This window comes from Petaurus breviceps, unplaced genomic scaffold, assembly GCF_028583685.1.
Source record: "Petaurus breviceps papuanus isolate PSGF00001 unplaced genomic scaffold, PetGlider_PUasm1.0 64, whole genome shotgun sequence".
NCBI lineage: Eukaryota > Metazoa > Chordata > Mammalia > Diprotodontia > Petauridae > Petaurus > Petaurus breviceps.
The window spans coordinates 458,225-476,350 of NW_027186428.1; the positions used below are offsets into that span (position 1 = coordinate 458,225).

An 18,126-nucleotide genomic window follows, 5' to 3' on the forward strand; every position below is an offset into this window, starting at 1 on the left:
AAGCTTCTGGAATAAGAACTCAATATTTGGTAAAAATTGCTGGGAAAACTGGAAAGCAATCTGGCAGAAAGTAGATACAGAACAATATTTTACACCATTTACCAAGATAAGATCAAAATAGATACATGCGTAGACATAATGTGAGGTATCATAAATAAATTAGAAAAGCATGGAACATATTAACTATCAGATTTACGACTAGGGAAATAATTTAATGAATAAACAAAATAGAGCATTGTCAGATGTAAAACTGATAATTTTGATTACATTAAATTTAAAAGGTTTTATACAAATAAAATCAGTGTGGCCAAGATTAAAAGGAAAGTAGAAAATGGGGAGAAAGAATTTTTATAGCCAGTTTCTTGGATAAAAGTCCCATATCTCAAATACATAGAGAATTTTGTCAAATTTATAAGGATATGAGTCATCCCCCCCACTGACAAATGGTCCAAGGATATGAACAGGCAATTTTTAGATGAAGAAATCAAAGCTATATGTAGCCATATGAAAAAAAATGCTCTAGCTTATTATTGATTAGAGAAGTGCAAATTAAAACAGCTTTGAGATATCATCTCACACCTATCAGATTAACTAAAATGATAGAAGGAAAAAGTGATCAATGATGGAGAGGATGTGGAAAAATTGGGACCATTGGTGGAATTATGAACTGATGCAACCATTTTGGAGAGCAATTTAGAATTATGCCCAAAGAATTATGAAACTTTGTATACTCTTTGACCCAGCCACACCACTGTTAGGTTTGTTTCCCAAGGTGATCAGGAAAAAAGGAAAAGAACCTACATATTCTTTTCTTTTTTTAATATGTAAAGACAATTTTTAACATTTATTTTAATTACTTATTTCCTATTTTTTGTAAATTTAAACATTTTAAACTTAAATATTAAACGAAAACAACAACAACATTACCATGTACACAGCAGACCATAAGAGACAATTTAATATAAAACAATAAATTCCCATTTCAGGAAAACCTATATAATAAATACTATGATTGTTTTCAGAGATGCTCAACTTTTCTTTGCTTCCTTGTTGGTTTTCTTTTGCTTTTGGCTTTTCACTTTTTAACTTTATTTTTTTCTCTTCTTTCCCCTACCATCCTTCATGTGGATCTGCTTTATAGTATCTTGATTTCTCATAAAGTCATTAGCTTCCATTTGCTCCAATCTAATTTTGAAGGAATTATTCTCTTCTGTAAATTTTTGAAATTCCTTTTCCATCTGACCAATTCTGCTTTTTAAGGCATTCTTCTCCTCATTGGCTTTTTGAACCTCTTTTGCCATTTGTTAGTCTATTTTTTAAGGTATTATTTTCTTCAGTCAGACTGTTGACTCATTTTTAATTATTTCCTTGCATCATTCTTCCCAATTTTTCCTCTACTTCTCATTCTCTCTTTTTTGTTTGATTTTTGGAGGGCTGTTGGGGTTAAGTAACTTGCCCAAGGTCACACAGCTAGTTTTTTTTTGTGTTAAGTGTCTGAGGCCGAATTTGAACTCAGGTTCTCTTGAATCCAGGGCCGGCAGGGCTGGTCCTCTATTCACTGTGCCACCTAGCCACCCTCCTCTACTTGTCTTACTTGATTTTCAAAATCCTTCTTGAGTTCCTCCATGGCCTGTGATCGATTCATATTTTTCTTGGAGGCTTTTGATTCAGGAGTTTTGACTTTGTTTTCTTCTTCTGGTTCTATGTTTTGACTCTCTTTGTCCCCAGAAAAAGGGTTCTATAGTCTGATTGTGCTTTCTCTTTTTGCTCATCTTGCCAGCCAATTACTTGACTTTTGAGTTCTTTGCCACAGTAGAACTCTGCTTCCAGAGTGGAGAGTGCTGTGTCCCAAATTCCTGGGGTTTTGCACAGCTATTGTCAGAGCTATGAGGAGGGCACCCTCTCTACAGCCACCACAAGCTCTGCCATGCTAGCACTCCTCACCCCAGGACCACCACCCAAGACAGTGACCCAGATTTAAGTAGGTCAAAGCAAGAGCAATTCCCCTCTGAATGTGTGCTTGGTCTCCTTATGATCTGTAGGTGTGGAGCTCAGAAGGCAGCCTCCCAGCAGTAGCTGTAGCCACTGCCATCTCCTCTGCCCTGGGGGCAGGGGCCAGACCTTGCTCTTCTATCACCCAGTTCCAACAGAGTTCCCTACTGACCTTTTACTTTCTTTCTTGCGTTTATGGGTTGAGAAGTCTGGAAATAGCCACAGTTGCCAGTGATTCACTCTCCTGGAAGTCTGCTCTGGCCAGTCTCTTCCATGGGTCTGGGCTGGCACAACTCACATGGGACTGTGCTTCAGCTCCCAGTCTGGTGAAATAGACCTTCCATGTGGCCTGCCAGGCTGCCTTCAATGGGAGATTTGTTTCTCTCTTTCACAATTCCACCAATGGTCCCAATCTTTGTGGGTTCTGTAGCTCTAAAATTTGTAAAGAGTAATTTTTTGCAGGTATTGGAGGTGGTTGGAGTAGGAGCTCAATCAAGTTCCTGTTTCTACTCTGCCATCTTGATTCTTCCCCCTCTCCCCACCATCCTAAAGAAAGCTACAATTAAGCTTGGATATATATATATATATATATATATATATATATATATATATAATGTATATCTAGAAATATATACATATATACACATATACACTTATACACATATATGTATGACCATACTATGCTTATTTCCTATCATCTGTTTTTTTGAATGTGTATAGCATCTTCCTTCATAAGTCAAAGTCTTTCCATGTTTTTCTAAATCAAACAGTTCATCATTTCCTACCCCACAGCAATATTCTAACCCAAGCACATCCTATCTGAGAGATTATCTATGAAAGTTTTCCCCCCGGGGTTTTTGTATTCTTTCTATTCTTGGCTACATTGGTTTTATTGAACCTATGTGTTCTAAGATATTTATAGCAACTCTCTTTGTGGGAGCAAAGAACTGGACAGTGAGGAGATGCCTATCAATTGGGGAATGGCTGAATAAGCTACAGTATATGATTGTGATGGAATATTACTCTGCTGTAAAAAATAACAGGCAGTTTGATTTTAGAAAGCATGGAAAGGCTTTTACAAAATAATGCAAGGTGAAATGAATATAACTATTAAAACAATGTATACAGTAAAATCACTATCATTTGAAGAGTAAATGTGAATGACTAAGCTATTCTGAATAAGATGATGATTCAAATCACCTACAAAGACTTTCTGCATGAAAATGCTGTCTACCTCCAGAGAAAGAAGTGCTATATGGAAGTATATATACTGTATGGTTACACGTACACACACACCCATTTCTATATCTCAGATGTTGGCTCAGATTCTGGGTTGGGGGGGGTGGAAGGAGAGAACTTGGAACTCAAAATGTAACAAAAAAAGCAAGAACAAATCAATGAATTGAGCATGCAACTTAAAAGGCAAAGAAGTAGTGAATTGAAGAAAACACAAGTATGAAAATCAAAATCCCACTGAATTTTTGAATAAAAACAATAGCTAGCAGTTATATTGGACTTTAAGGTTTACAAAGCACTGTACATTCAATTGACAGATTAAGATAAAACCTGTTTTTATTTTATTTAATTTTTTTTTTTGCTTTTTGGAGGGCAATTGGGGTTAAGTGACTTGCCCAAGGTCACATGGCTAGTAAATGTTGTGTCTGACGCCTAATTTGAACTTAGATCCTCCTGATTCCAGGGCTGGTGCTCTATTCACTTCGCCACCTAGCAGCCCCTATTAACCACTCTTGAGGAAAATAATTTTGGCAGTAATGTGTAACGTGGATTGTAGAAGGGAAAGCCTTGAGGAAAAGAGGCCAATTAGAAATCAATTCTGATAGTCCAGGGAGAGGTAATTGGGCCTTGACCTAAGGCGGTGCCTGGGTGACCAATGCTGATTGAATTTCCATCCTGTCCTTGTCTCATTCCTCATTCATTCAACAAATGCTAAGACTCTGTCACTTTAATACTTCCCATCAGGCTGCTGACAAAAAGATCGGTGCTTTCAAATGAAGCGGTACGGGATAATAAAAATTCCTAGCACTTACATAGCGCTTTCACGTTTGTGAAACTTAACACATATGATCTCATTTTAGACTTACAACTCCACCTCCTGTCCCCATCCCCATTTTACTGAAGGAGCCAAGGGGTTGTGTAGTGCCTAAGGTCATACTACGAGTGTCTGAGTTCGAATTTGAACTCAGTGCTTCCTGACTCCAGGTTTAACCTTCTATCAGAATATAATCAAGTATAAATCAGGAGGAGGCAAAATGGGTAAAATAAAGGTCCAGGACGAGGATTGAGGAATCGGCAGGATAGAAGTGATTCAAACTTATATTTTCCGAGTCCGAATCTAGCCGTCTGGGATTTGGATTGGTCTTCAAGGAAAGGAGGAACAAACGAGTAAAATGTACGAATTAAACCAGAGGTCCTCTGAAATCCTGCGATCTCAATAATATACTAATCATCCTGTCTGTGAAGAAAGTTGTCTTCAGAGGAATTTTGTCCTTGGAGGAACCCGTAGTCCCAAACTCTTCCCTCCCCCACCCCGCCCCCATGATGCCCAAAGAAGTCTCCGTCCAATGGCGTCGGGCGCTTGAGGATGTCGTCACTTCTGCCGCGCTCGTCAGTTCCCGGGTTTTAAGCTCCATCTGCTGCTCCTGCCGCGCCTTTCAGGCTGAGCTATGGCCGAAGCTGAGGCTGAGGAGAGCGGTGAAGAGGGCGACGTCTTCCCGGAGCTCTCTACTCCAGCTCCGGGCCCGACACCGGTCTGCGTCCCACCGGCGGGGAGTCTGGCAGCGGCCCTGGCCCCGGCCCGCTGGGAGGAGGCCGAGCCGCTGCAGCCCGCCTCATTTCCTCCCGAGGCGCCCCTCGCGCCTGAGGACCTCCAGCGGGTTCTGGAGCAAGTGAGGAAAGGGCCACCGCCGGCGTCCGGGCCCCCCGGGACTGCGGGACCCGGGCTGCCCGGGAGCTGCGGCTTCAGCATCGTGCACCATGCGGCCCGGCGTCTGCAGGACGCGGCCCAACAGGTGGCCCAGCACTGGGGTCCCGACCCCCCGCCGCCGCCACCTCGGCTCCTGCAGCCCAAGGTGAGACACCTCCCCTTCCTCTGGCCCCCTGCGGTGATTGATAACGGTTTTCCAAAGTTCGTGAACTGTGGAGTCTTAAGAATTGGAAGTGATTGTAGAGATGATGGGAACATTGGTTTCTAAGGACTTTACAAATATCTCATTTGATTTTTACAACAACTCTGGAAGGTACTACTGTTAATTTCACTTTACAGTTGAGGAAACTGAGGCATACAGAGGTTAAATGACTTGCTCAGGGCCAAATAGACTAGTGTCTGAGACCTGTTTTCAACTCGGGTTTTCCTACAAGGTTCCCAGCCCTGTGGGCTAACAGCTGGGTCTAGATCTAAACCACTGTATTCAAGTCCACTTTACACGTTTTAATCTCAACTTTTGAGCTGGGAGGAAATTCAAAAGTGATATAATCCAACTCCTCTGCTTTATAACATTTCTGATGAATGAACTCTTCACCTTCTTTGGTAGGGAACTTTTTATGTACAGATAAAAATTCCCAATTTTTTTTTGCTGCTATAATTTTTAGTGTAATATGCTTTCATAAGCATTTAGCTGAAATATATTAAATTCAGCAAACATTTATTGTTAATATTCAGTATGTAGAGTATTGGTCCTGAGGCTTTCCAAAATTTAGATAAGGTTGTGTCCCTACTCTCATGGAGCTCTAGTAGAGCAGGTGACATAAGCAAATACAGAGAACCTGGAAATATTAGAGTGTGTTAAGATATGACAGTGTTCCATTTGTCTGGAACTTAGAGCACCTAGAGGGTAATAGTGTAATAAAAAGCCTGGAAAAACAGGGTGGCCAGATGATGGAGGGCCTTGACTTCCAGACTAAGGAGTTTGATCTTTAGGCTGTAAGTAGCCAAGATGTTTAAAGAATAAAAGTTTGATGAACAGGACTAATTTTCCTTCTGTGTAGTTCTGTTCACAAAACACTTTTGCTCCAAGGTTTTCCTTGGCTTTTCATTGCCTGCAGAAGGAAGTTTTAGTTCCTTAGAATGGTAATATCTATTACAGGCTGAACTCAGACCTTCCTGAGGTCAGCTGTCATACATTATACCAAAATGCCTCTCCTATGATAATTAAAGTCACCAAAGCTGATGAGGGAGATTACTGGGAGAGTGCGACTGAGAGAGACAGAGGGGAAGGAAGAAGGAAGACAGAAGAGGGGAAAGATAGAGGAAGAAAAAAAAAAAGGGCCCAGAATAAAACCTTTGGGAACACCCACATGTAGGGGATGTGATGTGAATAATGAGTCAGAAAAGACTGAGAAGTTGTCAGACAGGTAGGAAGAGAACTGGAGAAACCAGAGGGATTTAGATTAACGAAAGCCAGAGAGAAAGGAATGTCTTTGAGAAGAGGACAGTCATCATTGTCAAAGGTAGCAGATAGGTCAAGAAGGATATGGACTGAGGAAGGACAGTTAAATTTGTCAATTAAAAGATTGTTGGTAACTTTCAAGGGCAATTTTATTTCAGTGAGGTCAGAAGCCAGATTGCAAAAAGTTGAGGAGTGAGAGAGGTTAAGTGGAGGCAGTGAATCTAGATAGTTTTTTTTTTAAGACCTTTGACTGAGAAAAGGAGAGATACAGAATCAATACACTGACAAAATTTGACATTATTTGCAGTTTCCACATCCATGGACCATCCCCACCTCTGCAAAGGGGTGGGGGAGATGTCTTCGATCTTTTTGGGGCCACACCTGCTCTCTGTAACTCCTTAATATTCATTTCTGATTGTTTTATTGGTGGTTTTTTTTATTTTTGGCCTTTGAAAAGGTTTGAGAGACATAATTTTCTGGGTTATTTTAACCATTTTGTTAATAATTCCAGCATTTTAATAAAAGGGTAGTCATTTGGCCATATCTCAGACTAAAGGCAGGTGATTGGCTGTAATGGGAATGTAAATTTTTAAGATCTTCCCTGCCCCTAGGCTAAAGTGCACCTGGAGCCTGGGGTGGGAGGCTTGTTTTTCAGTAGATACTTCTTGATTGGCCAGTGAGTCAATAAGGTTGTTACATTCTCTGAGCCAGGAGAAGGCTATATAATAAGCCTTGATGTGCAGCTTTGTTTTGGGGCTCACTTTGAGAAGTGTTCTGTGATTTGATCAGATGAGACTCAGGGAAGCCGTTGTTGAGAGCCCCCCAGCTTTGAAAAACCCAGATGTTGATTTGGCATGGATGTAATGGTTGGACAGTTTGGAAATCTGTCTACTTGATCTGTTTCTCTGTCTTGATAATTCTGTCTGTGTATTCTGAAGTTCGGGGTGCTGACTTTTTCCCCCTGAACTAGGTAAATGATACATATTTGACTGATTAAAGTAAGCTTGTTAACCCATTTTGAGTTGCTTTCCTTTAACAAAGCAGATCCAAGAACCTGTGTTGGCAGCAACCCTGGGGATGCTGGGGTGCTTGCTGCTACATTGGCCCATTGGAAGAGGGGTGTTCCCAAGGGTGGCAATCAACTCAGATTGGTTAACAAGAGAATGACTGTTACCCAGAGGAGCTGACCATGAACTCTTGGTTGTGTCATTTTATTAGCCCAGCATTGGGCACTCTGTTCAAAGAATTTATCCCCACCCAAACCTGAATGGAACACCAGAGCTTCCTACCTGGTTGGGGTCTAGATTGAGAAGAAGATTAGCTTGGCCTTCAGAGACTGAGATCTTGAAATGAGGATAAAAGAAAAAGGGAGAAATATTAATTTCTCCAAATCATTGGTTATTAATGATTATTTCTCTCAATTTTCATTGTAGTCTTCATACATGTCTCTGCCTGCTTCACTTGTTCTTGTCTTTCCTGTTTTGATCATATTCACTTCCCATAGTGTAACGATGTTTATATTACATTCTTATACTATTACTATACTATTCCTATACTATTCTTTCATCATTCTTCAGTCATTGGGTATCAGTATTGTTTACAACTCTTTGCTACCACAAAGAAATCTGCTAAAAATGTTTTGGTTTACTGTATATGGAGCTTTTTTTTTATCTATGAACGGGTCATCTGTTTTGACTTCAATCTGAAAAGAATTCCTCCTGTAACAATCCATGAAAAGTAACTGTCTAACCCTGCTTGAAGACCTTCAGTAATGGGAAATCCAGTAAATATCTTATATTTATGGGAGTGTATTTGATGTTCAGGAAGTGCTGGTACCTCTGGTGTGAGGGCTTGCCTAGCCCTTTTCAGGGTTGGTCATCCACCTTTAGTCTCTAGCTGTCACCCAGTTCTCTTCTGTGGCTCCAAGAAGCTATAGCATGCTCAATGGCCACACCCTGCTAAATTGTCTGCCAGGCTTGTTAAACCAGGCTGAGGGTAACCTATAGGCCTCACATCCATCTGTGAGTTAAGGGGATGTCTTCCCCAAGCATCTGAAGACTTCCCTCTGGCATAATGGGTGGTTGAGAACAATTTGTCCTGATGGCCATAAAGGTGTCTGAAGCAGGAATAGTGGGGTTCTTAGAGCTTGGTCAGACATTGAAGATTCCAGGGTCATCCATTGCTTCTTGGGTCATCACCATCATCATCATGACTTTTGTCTTGCTGCTGGACTTTGATGACTCCGGAAGAGAGAGTGAGGCTAAAGACTTTGTGCGAGTCTACCTCTTTTAAATTCAATTTGGGATGTCATCGGTCCTCTTCAAAAATGAAGGGTGAACATCACTTACCTTAGACTATAAACTCCTTGAGATTAGTGACCTCTTATTCTTGTGTATTTCCATAGTGCTTAGTGCAGTGCCTTGTTGTGGCAGAGCAAGAACGAGAATCCAAGTCCACAGCTTTTTCTATTCCACAAAGGGGTCCAACACTGACCTAGAAGTAGCTGAAACATGGAGAATGTTGTATAAAGTAGTTTAGATCAGTAATGTCAAACTCAAGTAGATATGGGGACCACTAATTCATACATAAGGATCCTTGTTGAACCAGATAGTCACTTAGTTACGAAATATAATATTATCAATATTTTATTGTCTTTTTATTTAATCTGGTTTGGAGAGCACTCAGTGTCTTGGGCCTAGCATGTTTGACACTTTTGGTTTAGATAAGAGTAGGCCCTGACCAGCATAGAGTGTGTGCTTTGTAAGAGTGATAAAACACAAATACAAATAACTGTAATACATAATATTACACAAAAGTCTTTTGAAGAGTTGCAAAACAGTGCTGTTTGATGTACGTGTATGGGAGAAGGTTACCAACTGGAGGATCAGGGAAGGTTTCCTGAAAGAGGTGGCTTTTTAGTTGGGCTGTTAAGAATGGGTGGGGATTCAATAAGGAGAGAAGGTGGAGGGAAGACAGTCCAGGTTCATTGTATAAGCTGAGACTTAAAGGTGTAGGTTATGTTCATGAGGGGTAGATTAGTCTTATTGTGCTGGAGTGTAAGAGTGCATAGTGGGGAGTAATATGAACCAAGACTGGAAGAGTACAGTGGTGTCAGATCGTGAAGAGCTGGGAAGAGCCATGAAGCAAAGGAATCTGGACATTGGATAAAGTTAGTATGAACAGAGGAGTGAAAAGATTAGACCTGTGTAATAAAGGAGAGCACTCATTATGGAATAATTTGGAAAGTGGGGGGTTACAAATGTTACACTTGAGATGCATCATTAAACAGCTAGTTTTAACTACTTTCGCACTTAAAGGAATGGGGACTTGTCCTACATTATAATCCTATTTATTTCTGATCCTTCATGCCAGAGGTTTCAATTTTTTTTTTTTTTGATAATATGACAAGTTACATATACTACTGGGAAGCTTTAGGCTTATTTTTCAGACTTTCAGTATGACCTTTCATTATTGTGCCAAAATGACATGTTCATTAATGAGCAAGGTAAGTGTAATCTTGCCTCTACTTATATTGGAATGATTGGTGAAAAAAGTTATTGATTGCCTTGAAAAATTTGGTTTCTATTTGTGAGTAACATATTCTGCCCGGAACCAAAGCACCAAAGGCACAGTAATCCATTTTTGCTTATGTATATACCACAAAATGACTTACATTAATGTCTTTTTATATTATTGTTGCTGTATGGCAACAAAACATGGAGTATGACAGTTTTTGAAGAACTGAAAATGAAAATCACGCCCGAGGACAATGTAGACCACATGGTAGGAATGCTTAGGCTGCATCATCAGTATGAAACTTAAATGAAGAATAGGAGTAAAAGATATCAGGGAACAAAAGATAGGCTGGGCTGGTCATGTGGTAAACATAAAAGATGGCAGGTAAACAGTCAGAGTGCTCCCTTGGTTTCCTGGGGATGTCAGGAAAAAACAAAGAAGGCCTCCATTTGGCACACTGGGTAGCCTCCTCTCTAGTGAACTAAGGAGAAGATGTGGCCAAGAGTTGGCAAAGCAAAGGATGGGTTGGGATATGTATTGTTAGAGGAGCGTCCATATCATTAAATCACAGATCAGTTTGAGTATGTCACAATAAACATTGTTTCTCTCCTCTCAAAGTTTTAAAATTGTTACTAGTTGCATGACTGTATACGTTATACTTTTGACATAAACTATTAGTTTAATATTTGAATATAGCCAAATTATACACATCCTTTCCCTTCCAAAAAAGTAGCATCATATGTTGGTCCTCCAGTGCTGTTTCAAGAAATATGATCCACTGCAAATTAATTTTAATTCAGTTTCATCTGGTTGGATACTTGTGCTAGAATGAGCCTGACTCAGGTTAGTCCCTACCGACCTTAAGGGTTTTTTTTTTTTGCTTTTTGGAGGGCAATTGGGGTTAAGTGACTTGCCCAAGGTCACACGGCTAGTTTTTATGTTAAGTGTCTGAGGCCTGATTTGACCTCAGGTTCTCCTGACTCCAGGGCCTGTGCTCTATTCACTGCTCCACCTAGACGCCCCAACCCTAAGGGTTCTTTACCAAAACAAAATGAGATACTCTTTAGTCATTGAACAGTTAACCAAAAAAATTTACTTAACCTTCACTGGAGGATACTCTTAAGAGGATAAGTCTTGAGACCACCTTAAATTTTTTGCCTGAGGAAACTTCCCTTACCCTTTGTGATTCTCCAGCCTAGCCTCTGATTGCTCTTGGAGCTCCTCCTGGCTTTTAGTAAGGAAATGAGGTCAACAGTCTGAGCCTTTAGTTTCCTGATTCAACCAGGCCTTTTTTCTTTTTTTTTTTTTTTAAGTTTATTTTGGTTTTGCAAGCATCAAAGAACCAAATAAATATGAGCTGTTATTATTATCTAGTGTTTTCAGAGAAGATTGTGAAGGGCCTAGAGATCATGCCATATGAGGACATATTGGAACTGGAGCTGTTTAGTTTAAGAGGGACATATTAACTGTGTTAAAGTATTTGAAAGATTGTCATGTGGAAGAGTGATTAGACTTGTTGTGCTTTTCCCCATGAGACAGAATTAGGAGTAACTGGCAAAAGTTATAGAGAGACAAGTTTCAGGTTGATATAAGGGAAAAGAAAAACCCACTTCACTTCTCACCTGGACTATTGCCATTGCATCCTAATTGGACTTCTGGTTTCTAATCTCTCTCCTCCCCAAAGCATCCTCTGTACCAAGGAAATCTTTCAAAAGCACAAGTCTGATTTCATCATTCATCTGCTCAAAAATTTCAGTTGTTTTTTAGATAAAATTGAAACTCCTCAGCTTGTCAATTAAAACCCTTCACTGTTAGACTTTTTTTGCATGTTACTCCCTGTCATGTGCTTTCAAAATGGACCTTTGTTCCTCTACTTGAAACTCCATCTTTTATCCTCTGTGCCTTTGCTGTTGCTTATTCCTGAAATGTACTCCTGAGTCACCTTCACAATTTATAATCCTTAGTAACTTTTAGTTTTATTTCCTAAGCTTTGCCTGATTCTAAGAGTTGTTTGTGTTCTCTCTCTTACCTCAAATTATCATCTATATTTATGTGTTTTCCCTCCAATAGAATGCAAATTTCTTGAGGGTAGAGACTGTTAGCTTTGTTTTTGTCTTTTACTGGTGCCTAGCACACCTTAGGTGTTTAATAAACAAATGTTTGTTAAATTGGATTAGAAACTTCTTGACAATTAGAATGTACTGCTTTGAGAAGTATTAGTTTCCTTGGAAAATTGACAACAGTTTTAAATCTGATGAATTATTCTACCAGAAATCTTGAAGGAGAGGCTGGATGACCATTTACTGAGTTATAATAAAGAGAAGTTCTGCCCTTATGGTTGGAATAAATTGGTTTTGAGGACTTTGAAACAGTTTCTACTTCTGAGAATCTGTGATTTCTTTATGTAAACTGCTTTCTAAACTGGGTTTTATAGATGCCAACTATTACTCTTTCACTCATGTAAGTTGCTTTATTCGCTAGGTTGTCTAAAAATTATTCCTTTGAATAATTTTATCTAATTTGTGAACAGCAAAGTTTTGCTGAGAATGCAGTGAAAGTATTCCTTATAACAATTTCTAATTCAGCCTGACCTAAATTGGTTGCATGAACTGCTTTTTAAATTCATCAACTAAAATGTAGTTCAATCAACTAAAATTTATGTAACTTTCCTATCACAAGACACTTTAAGGGAGGACTTTTGACTTAAAACATTTTTCAGTGATTTCTTTAAAAAACCAAGTTCTCTTTTGCAAGTATAGCCCTTTTTAATCTAAGACATCCCTTTAGAATATAGAAGCAGTATGTAGTTTTCCCTACTACATCATGAGTAGTGCAGTGCCCCCATGATCTGGAAAATCTGTAAAAAATTTTTGAGCCTCCCTTCTTACTAGAGAAGACTGAATTTTTTCTTTTTCTTCTGTGGGTTTATAGTACCTTATTGTAAAATTTGGGTTAAATATTTGATCATAGGCCTTTGGCTGTCGTCTACAGCTTCTGCAAAACTCCTCCCAAATTACCATTTAATTTTTTATGCCAATTTGTAATATATTGAAACTGTGATGGGGAATGTTGCAAGGCGGAAGGATAAGTTGAGAATTGCTAAGAATTAACTTATACCAATAACCAGTTTAGATACAGATGTAGAATGAATAAGAGGTCACAGAAAAGAGACTCATTCAGCCCCTGACCAGGTTTATTTATAATGCTCCCATAAAAATGGGAGACATGGGGTGCTCACATAGTCACAACTTAGGTTTTTATGTGTTTTACAGAAATTACATGTTTCACTATGCAATGGATTATTGCTATTATATTATGGTTTATTGACACATACCTCTTTGTTTATATGTAATGTATATGTTCCAAATATCTGTTACTAGTGTTGCACTGCTTTTTATTTCTATGTCTGATCGTTTGCTTAATTACTGATTGTGATTGTGTATATATTATGTATGTGTGTGTTGTTTAAATAATATAGACTTTTAGTAATTGAAGTAGCTTGTCAAATGGTGCTTTGCATTTTGATATATTTAGTGCATATACTATTAATGCAAATTTGGTGTACACTTTTTTTTCTTCAGAGATTGCAAAGTTTTTGGCTGCAGGGAGAAATATAACCTTCGCTTCAATAGACTCTCATAGAAACTTTAGAAATTCTTATGTTACATATTTAAGAGAGAGAGAAGAATCTTGGAAAAAAGTTATCTACTTCGACTAATCTATGAGAGAACAGAGAGGACTAGGAGAAAATCTTTCTTGACAAGAGTTGAATAGTTTAAATGTGAGAGAGAACTAATCTGTGAGAGGTTATGAAACTTAATTGTAATCTTTGAGAGACAATATGCTAGAACTGAATTTAACTCTTATTCTGTGGAGAAGATATCCTGAGAGACTAAATTCCCATATTGAGAAAACTGAATTGTTTGACTATGGTTCTTGTGTGAGGAAACAAGTTGCTGTCACTGTGATTTTTGCTTATGTAGATATAGATATCTATGCATCTTCATTATTGATAATTTAGCTAATATTTATCTACATATACTTGACAATTTATCTGTTGATTAATGATGTAACTAGTAACATTCCTGTGTGAGACTGGGGTTTGAGATTGTGTGAGTAGAGTGAGTAGAGAAAATTTATGGGAAAAGAAGTTTCTCCAGTTTTTATAAACTGGGATGGGGATTCAATGCTAATTAATTATTTTATGAGAGAGTCATTGCAGTTATAATTTATGAGGAAATATCAGAACATAACGATTGTGTATGAACCCAATGTGAGAGAATTTATAAGCTAATGAATCAAGTGTTAGGCTGAAGGGGAGAGGGCTTGATGTCTTTGTCCCTGAGAGCACCTGAGGGGTGTCACTCAACACTTTACAACATCAAGGTACCCCTCACATTGACTGCTACATGTGGTTTAACAAAAACTCTTGTTACATGTAGGGTAAAACTTGGATACACAAGCATAGGTACTACCATGTTTCCCCGATAATAAGACACTGTCTTATTAAATTTTTTGGACAGAAAAACACCAGAGGGCTTATTTTCAGGGGAGGGCTTATTTTAATGAACATTGACAGCAATTTTAATAAACAGGTAAATGTGAACAAAAAAATGTACCTTTATTCAATAAGCAAATCACTGGGGAAGAACAGGATGATGCGCTCACTGCTGCAGCTCTGATTGGATGCAGCTCGGAGCGCGGCGTGGGTTTCACGGGGGGGGGGCGGTGCATACAGAGGGTACCGTAATGTAGCGTGTAGCGCAGGGGATCACCTTCACTACAGTAGCAATCTCAATAGGGCTTATTTTCGGGGGAGGGCTTATTTTAGAGGAATCTTACACAGTAAGGGGAGGGCTTATTTTCGGGATAGGTCTTATTATCGGGGAAATACGGTAGTTTGCTATGAATGTGTAGCAGCAAGCACCCTAGCATACCCAGGATGGCTGCTAGCACAGGTTCTTTGATCTGCTTTTCCAAAGGAAAGCAACTCAAAAAGGGTTAACAATCTTATTATAATCAGTCAAACATATATCATTTACCTACTTCAGGAGAAAAAGTCAGCACCCTAAACTTCAGAGACTACAAACAGAAGTTACAAGCCAACAAAAATACAGACAGAGAAAATAACACAATTAAGCAGACAGGGCTTCTAGCTGTCTGACCATTACATCCATATCTAGTTAATCACCAGAGAGAGAAGCAGCAGCGTCTGGGTTTTCAAAGCTGAGGAGCTCAGTGGCTGCCCAGAGTCTCCTCTGGCCAAATCACATAACTCTTCCCAAAGTGAGCCCCAAAGCAAAACCTCACCTCAGAGGTATATGTAGCCTTCTCCTGGGTCAGAGAACATCACAAGCCTCATGACCCACTTGACTACAAAGTAACAAAAGTTGTGTCTTCCTGAAAAACAAGCCTTCCTCAAAGCCAGCTTCTCCTGTGGTCTCTGTTCCACCTTCAGCAAGCTCTTCCCACCACAGACTCCATGTGACCACATTCAGCCTATTAGGAGTCAGAGTTTATTTTCAAATCAGGAAAGGTTCCCAAGTTCAGTTGAGGCTTATTAAGGGGCAGGGAAGAGCTTCAAATTCCCATTACCATTACAGAATGCCAGTTATTAATAGTAAAACAGGAAGATGTGAGTAGTGAGCTTTTCAGAGAGCTACTTGTTGAAACTCAGTACAACTTATGTCTGGGCATTATTAAATCATTTTTTTCCTGCCTGTATAATGTTGGCAGCATGTAAAATGTGTATGTATTTCTTCACTACTTAAAAAGACCCTTGATAGTGTGGATTTTCCCTATATTGAGACAGATTGAAACTCTTCTGTGATTTAATTGATAGTTTTATAAATTTCTGTGGGCAAAAACTCAATAATAATTACCTGAGTTGATGACTCCATACGCCATACTGTGTGGGATACAAGACCCTTACCCCCCCCCCAAAAAAAAAAAAAAACCCAGAGGTTTCTCAAGGCAAAAACAGAAGCTCTTTATTTCCCTAGTCAAGTCTTTTGAGAGTTGGGCATCACCTACCCCAGAGCAAGCTGGTATAGGGAGGCACTGCACAGAGATCGAGCAGACAGTTATATACCCTTATACAAACAATTCTAAGAAAACCCACAGAACCCCTCCCCACTATCTGGACCTCCATTCCCATTGGTGGGATGTATGGCCTCACATTCTAAGTACCAAAAGCAAATACATTTCAGCTGTTATCCCTATTGAGCAAAGGCAGGTGGTTAAAAGAGCATCTAGGAGGGAGAAGTGGGGGGTACCATTTGATTTCCCTGAAATCAGTTCATTTACAAGAAAACAAAACTCAGGCCTAGAGGGGGTTAGGACCTAGCTCAATTCTGGTGACTTTTGCTCCCATTTTATGAGAATACTTTCACCCATTTCACTCAATACTTTTCCTCTGTTGACAGACAACAGAGTCTGATGCTTGGCCTGGACTTGAAAGTTTTCCACCTTGGTAGGACCTTCCAGACTCTGGCCAAGAACCCAGGCTTGGTTACCTCTGTATTGTGATGAAGTATTAGGGGAGGACTTAGGTGGAAGGTATATACTTACACATATATATCTCTATGTGTTTCATTAGGTAATGTCCAGGGAGGCAGCATGATGTTATAAAAAAAATCCCCAAAAACCTAGATTTGGAGTGAAAGGACCTGGGTTTGATTTACAGCTTTGCTGCTTACTCTCTGTGGGACTCTTCAGCAAGTCATTTAATCTTTCTGAGTTTCAGTTTCTTCATATAAAAATGAAGAGGTTCAGGGGCGGCCAGGTGGCTCAGCGAGTAAGAGCACCGGCTCCAGTGTCGGGATGACCTGGGGATCAAATCTGGGTTCAGATACTTAGTGCCACACCCAGAAATAACTGGCTGTGTAACCTTGAGCAAGTTACTTAACCCCGATTGCTTTAAAAAAAAAAAAATGAAGAGGTTGGACCAGATGGATCAATAAGTTTTTTTTTCCCATATCCTATATTTCCTATATCATTTGAACAAAATTGATATGAACTTTAAACCTATGTGGACTTTAAACTCTACATAGAAGAGACTTTAGTTATATCTTTGCAGTGCTTATTTTGAAGTGACATGATTATGGTCTTAATGCTGAATGTTGGATTCAAACTCAGGAGAGCTTTGCTGTAGCAGTTTAGAAAAGAACATAACTTTATATTTATACCTTTTTAAAAATTTTCTGTGTTTAAGGAGCTAGAAGCCATTCGTGTCAAGGTAAAATCCGGAGAAAGGCCAATGCCACCTCTTGCAGCAATCCGGCCCAAAACAATAACTTTGAGTAAGCCATTCAATGGGAATACAGATTTGTTAGGATTAAGTGTTATTAATCCTTCGATTATTCGGATAGAGCCTTTTATGAGAACTGAACAACAGGATTTGGCAAATACTTCACCTCTACCTCCTCTTCAGCTTCTTGTGCAGAGACCACTGCCCCCTCTCGAACCAGTGTCTGTGGAGAAGTTTATGGCACATAAAATGCTGAATGGACAAAAAGTTCCTTTGTCTGCCTCTAACACTTCAACAGTTACATCATCAGCAGTTATGTCCAGTTCAACAGACTTACTTATTTCCACCCCTGAGAGTGAGTGTGCTAAGTTAAAAAAATCTTTAAAAGTGAAAACCCGATCAGGGCGAATTTCACGGCCACCAAAATATAAAGCTAAAGATTACAAGTTCATCAAAACTGAGGATTTAGCTGACGGGCACCAGTCGGATTCTGATGACTATTCAGAACTTAATGTGGAAGAAGAAGATGACAAGAGGGGGAAAGATACGTTATTTAATTCTTCAAGTGGTTACCTGAAACCTAAAACTTTTAAATGTCAGACTTGTGAAAAGGCATATATAGGACAAGGAGGACTAGCACGGCATTATAAGCTTAATCCAGGTCATGGGCAGTTGGGACCTAAAACACTAATATCCGATGAGCCTGACGGAAGTGGAGACACAGAAGATGGCACTCGGAATATAAAGGCTTCTGAGCCATCAATCCCAGCGGCTTTAAATAGCGAAAGCACACCAGATCCATGCATGGCAGGGCCAGATTCAGCATGGAATGGGCAACAGGTAACACTTCTTTTTTTCTTGAATTTCCTGTCTCCTATTTCTACCCATGTCACTGACTTTAAACTGAAAACTCTCATTGAAATTTATGAGTAACCATTTTTGTATACTATAAATGTTAAATTG

General features: G+C 39.4%; 1 protein-coding gene across 1 annotated transcript in view; it reads left to right on the forward strand.

Annotated features, from left to right (window-relative positions):
- Positions 1-4,594: 4,594 nt before the first annotated feature.
- ZNF839 (zinc finger protein 839) overlaps positions 4,595-18,126 on the forward strand; it is a 38,970-nt gene continuing 25,438 nt past the window's right edge. The window contains exons 1-2 of the mRNA XM_069103740.1: positions 4,595-5,081; positions 17,128-18,003. Of these exons, the coding sequence (XP_068959841.1) occupies positions 4,677-5,081; positions 17,128-18,003 (1,281 nt within the window). The 5' untranslated portion in view covers positions 4,595-4,676. The remainder of the gene's footprint in view (positions 5,082-17,127; positions 18,004-18,126) is intronic.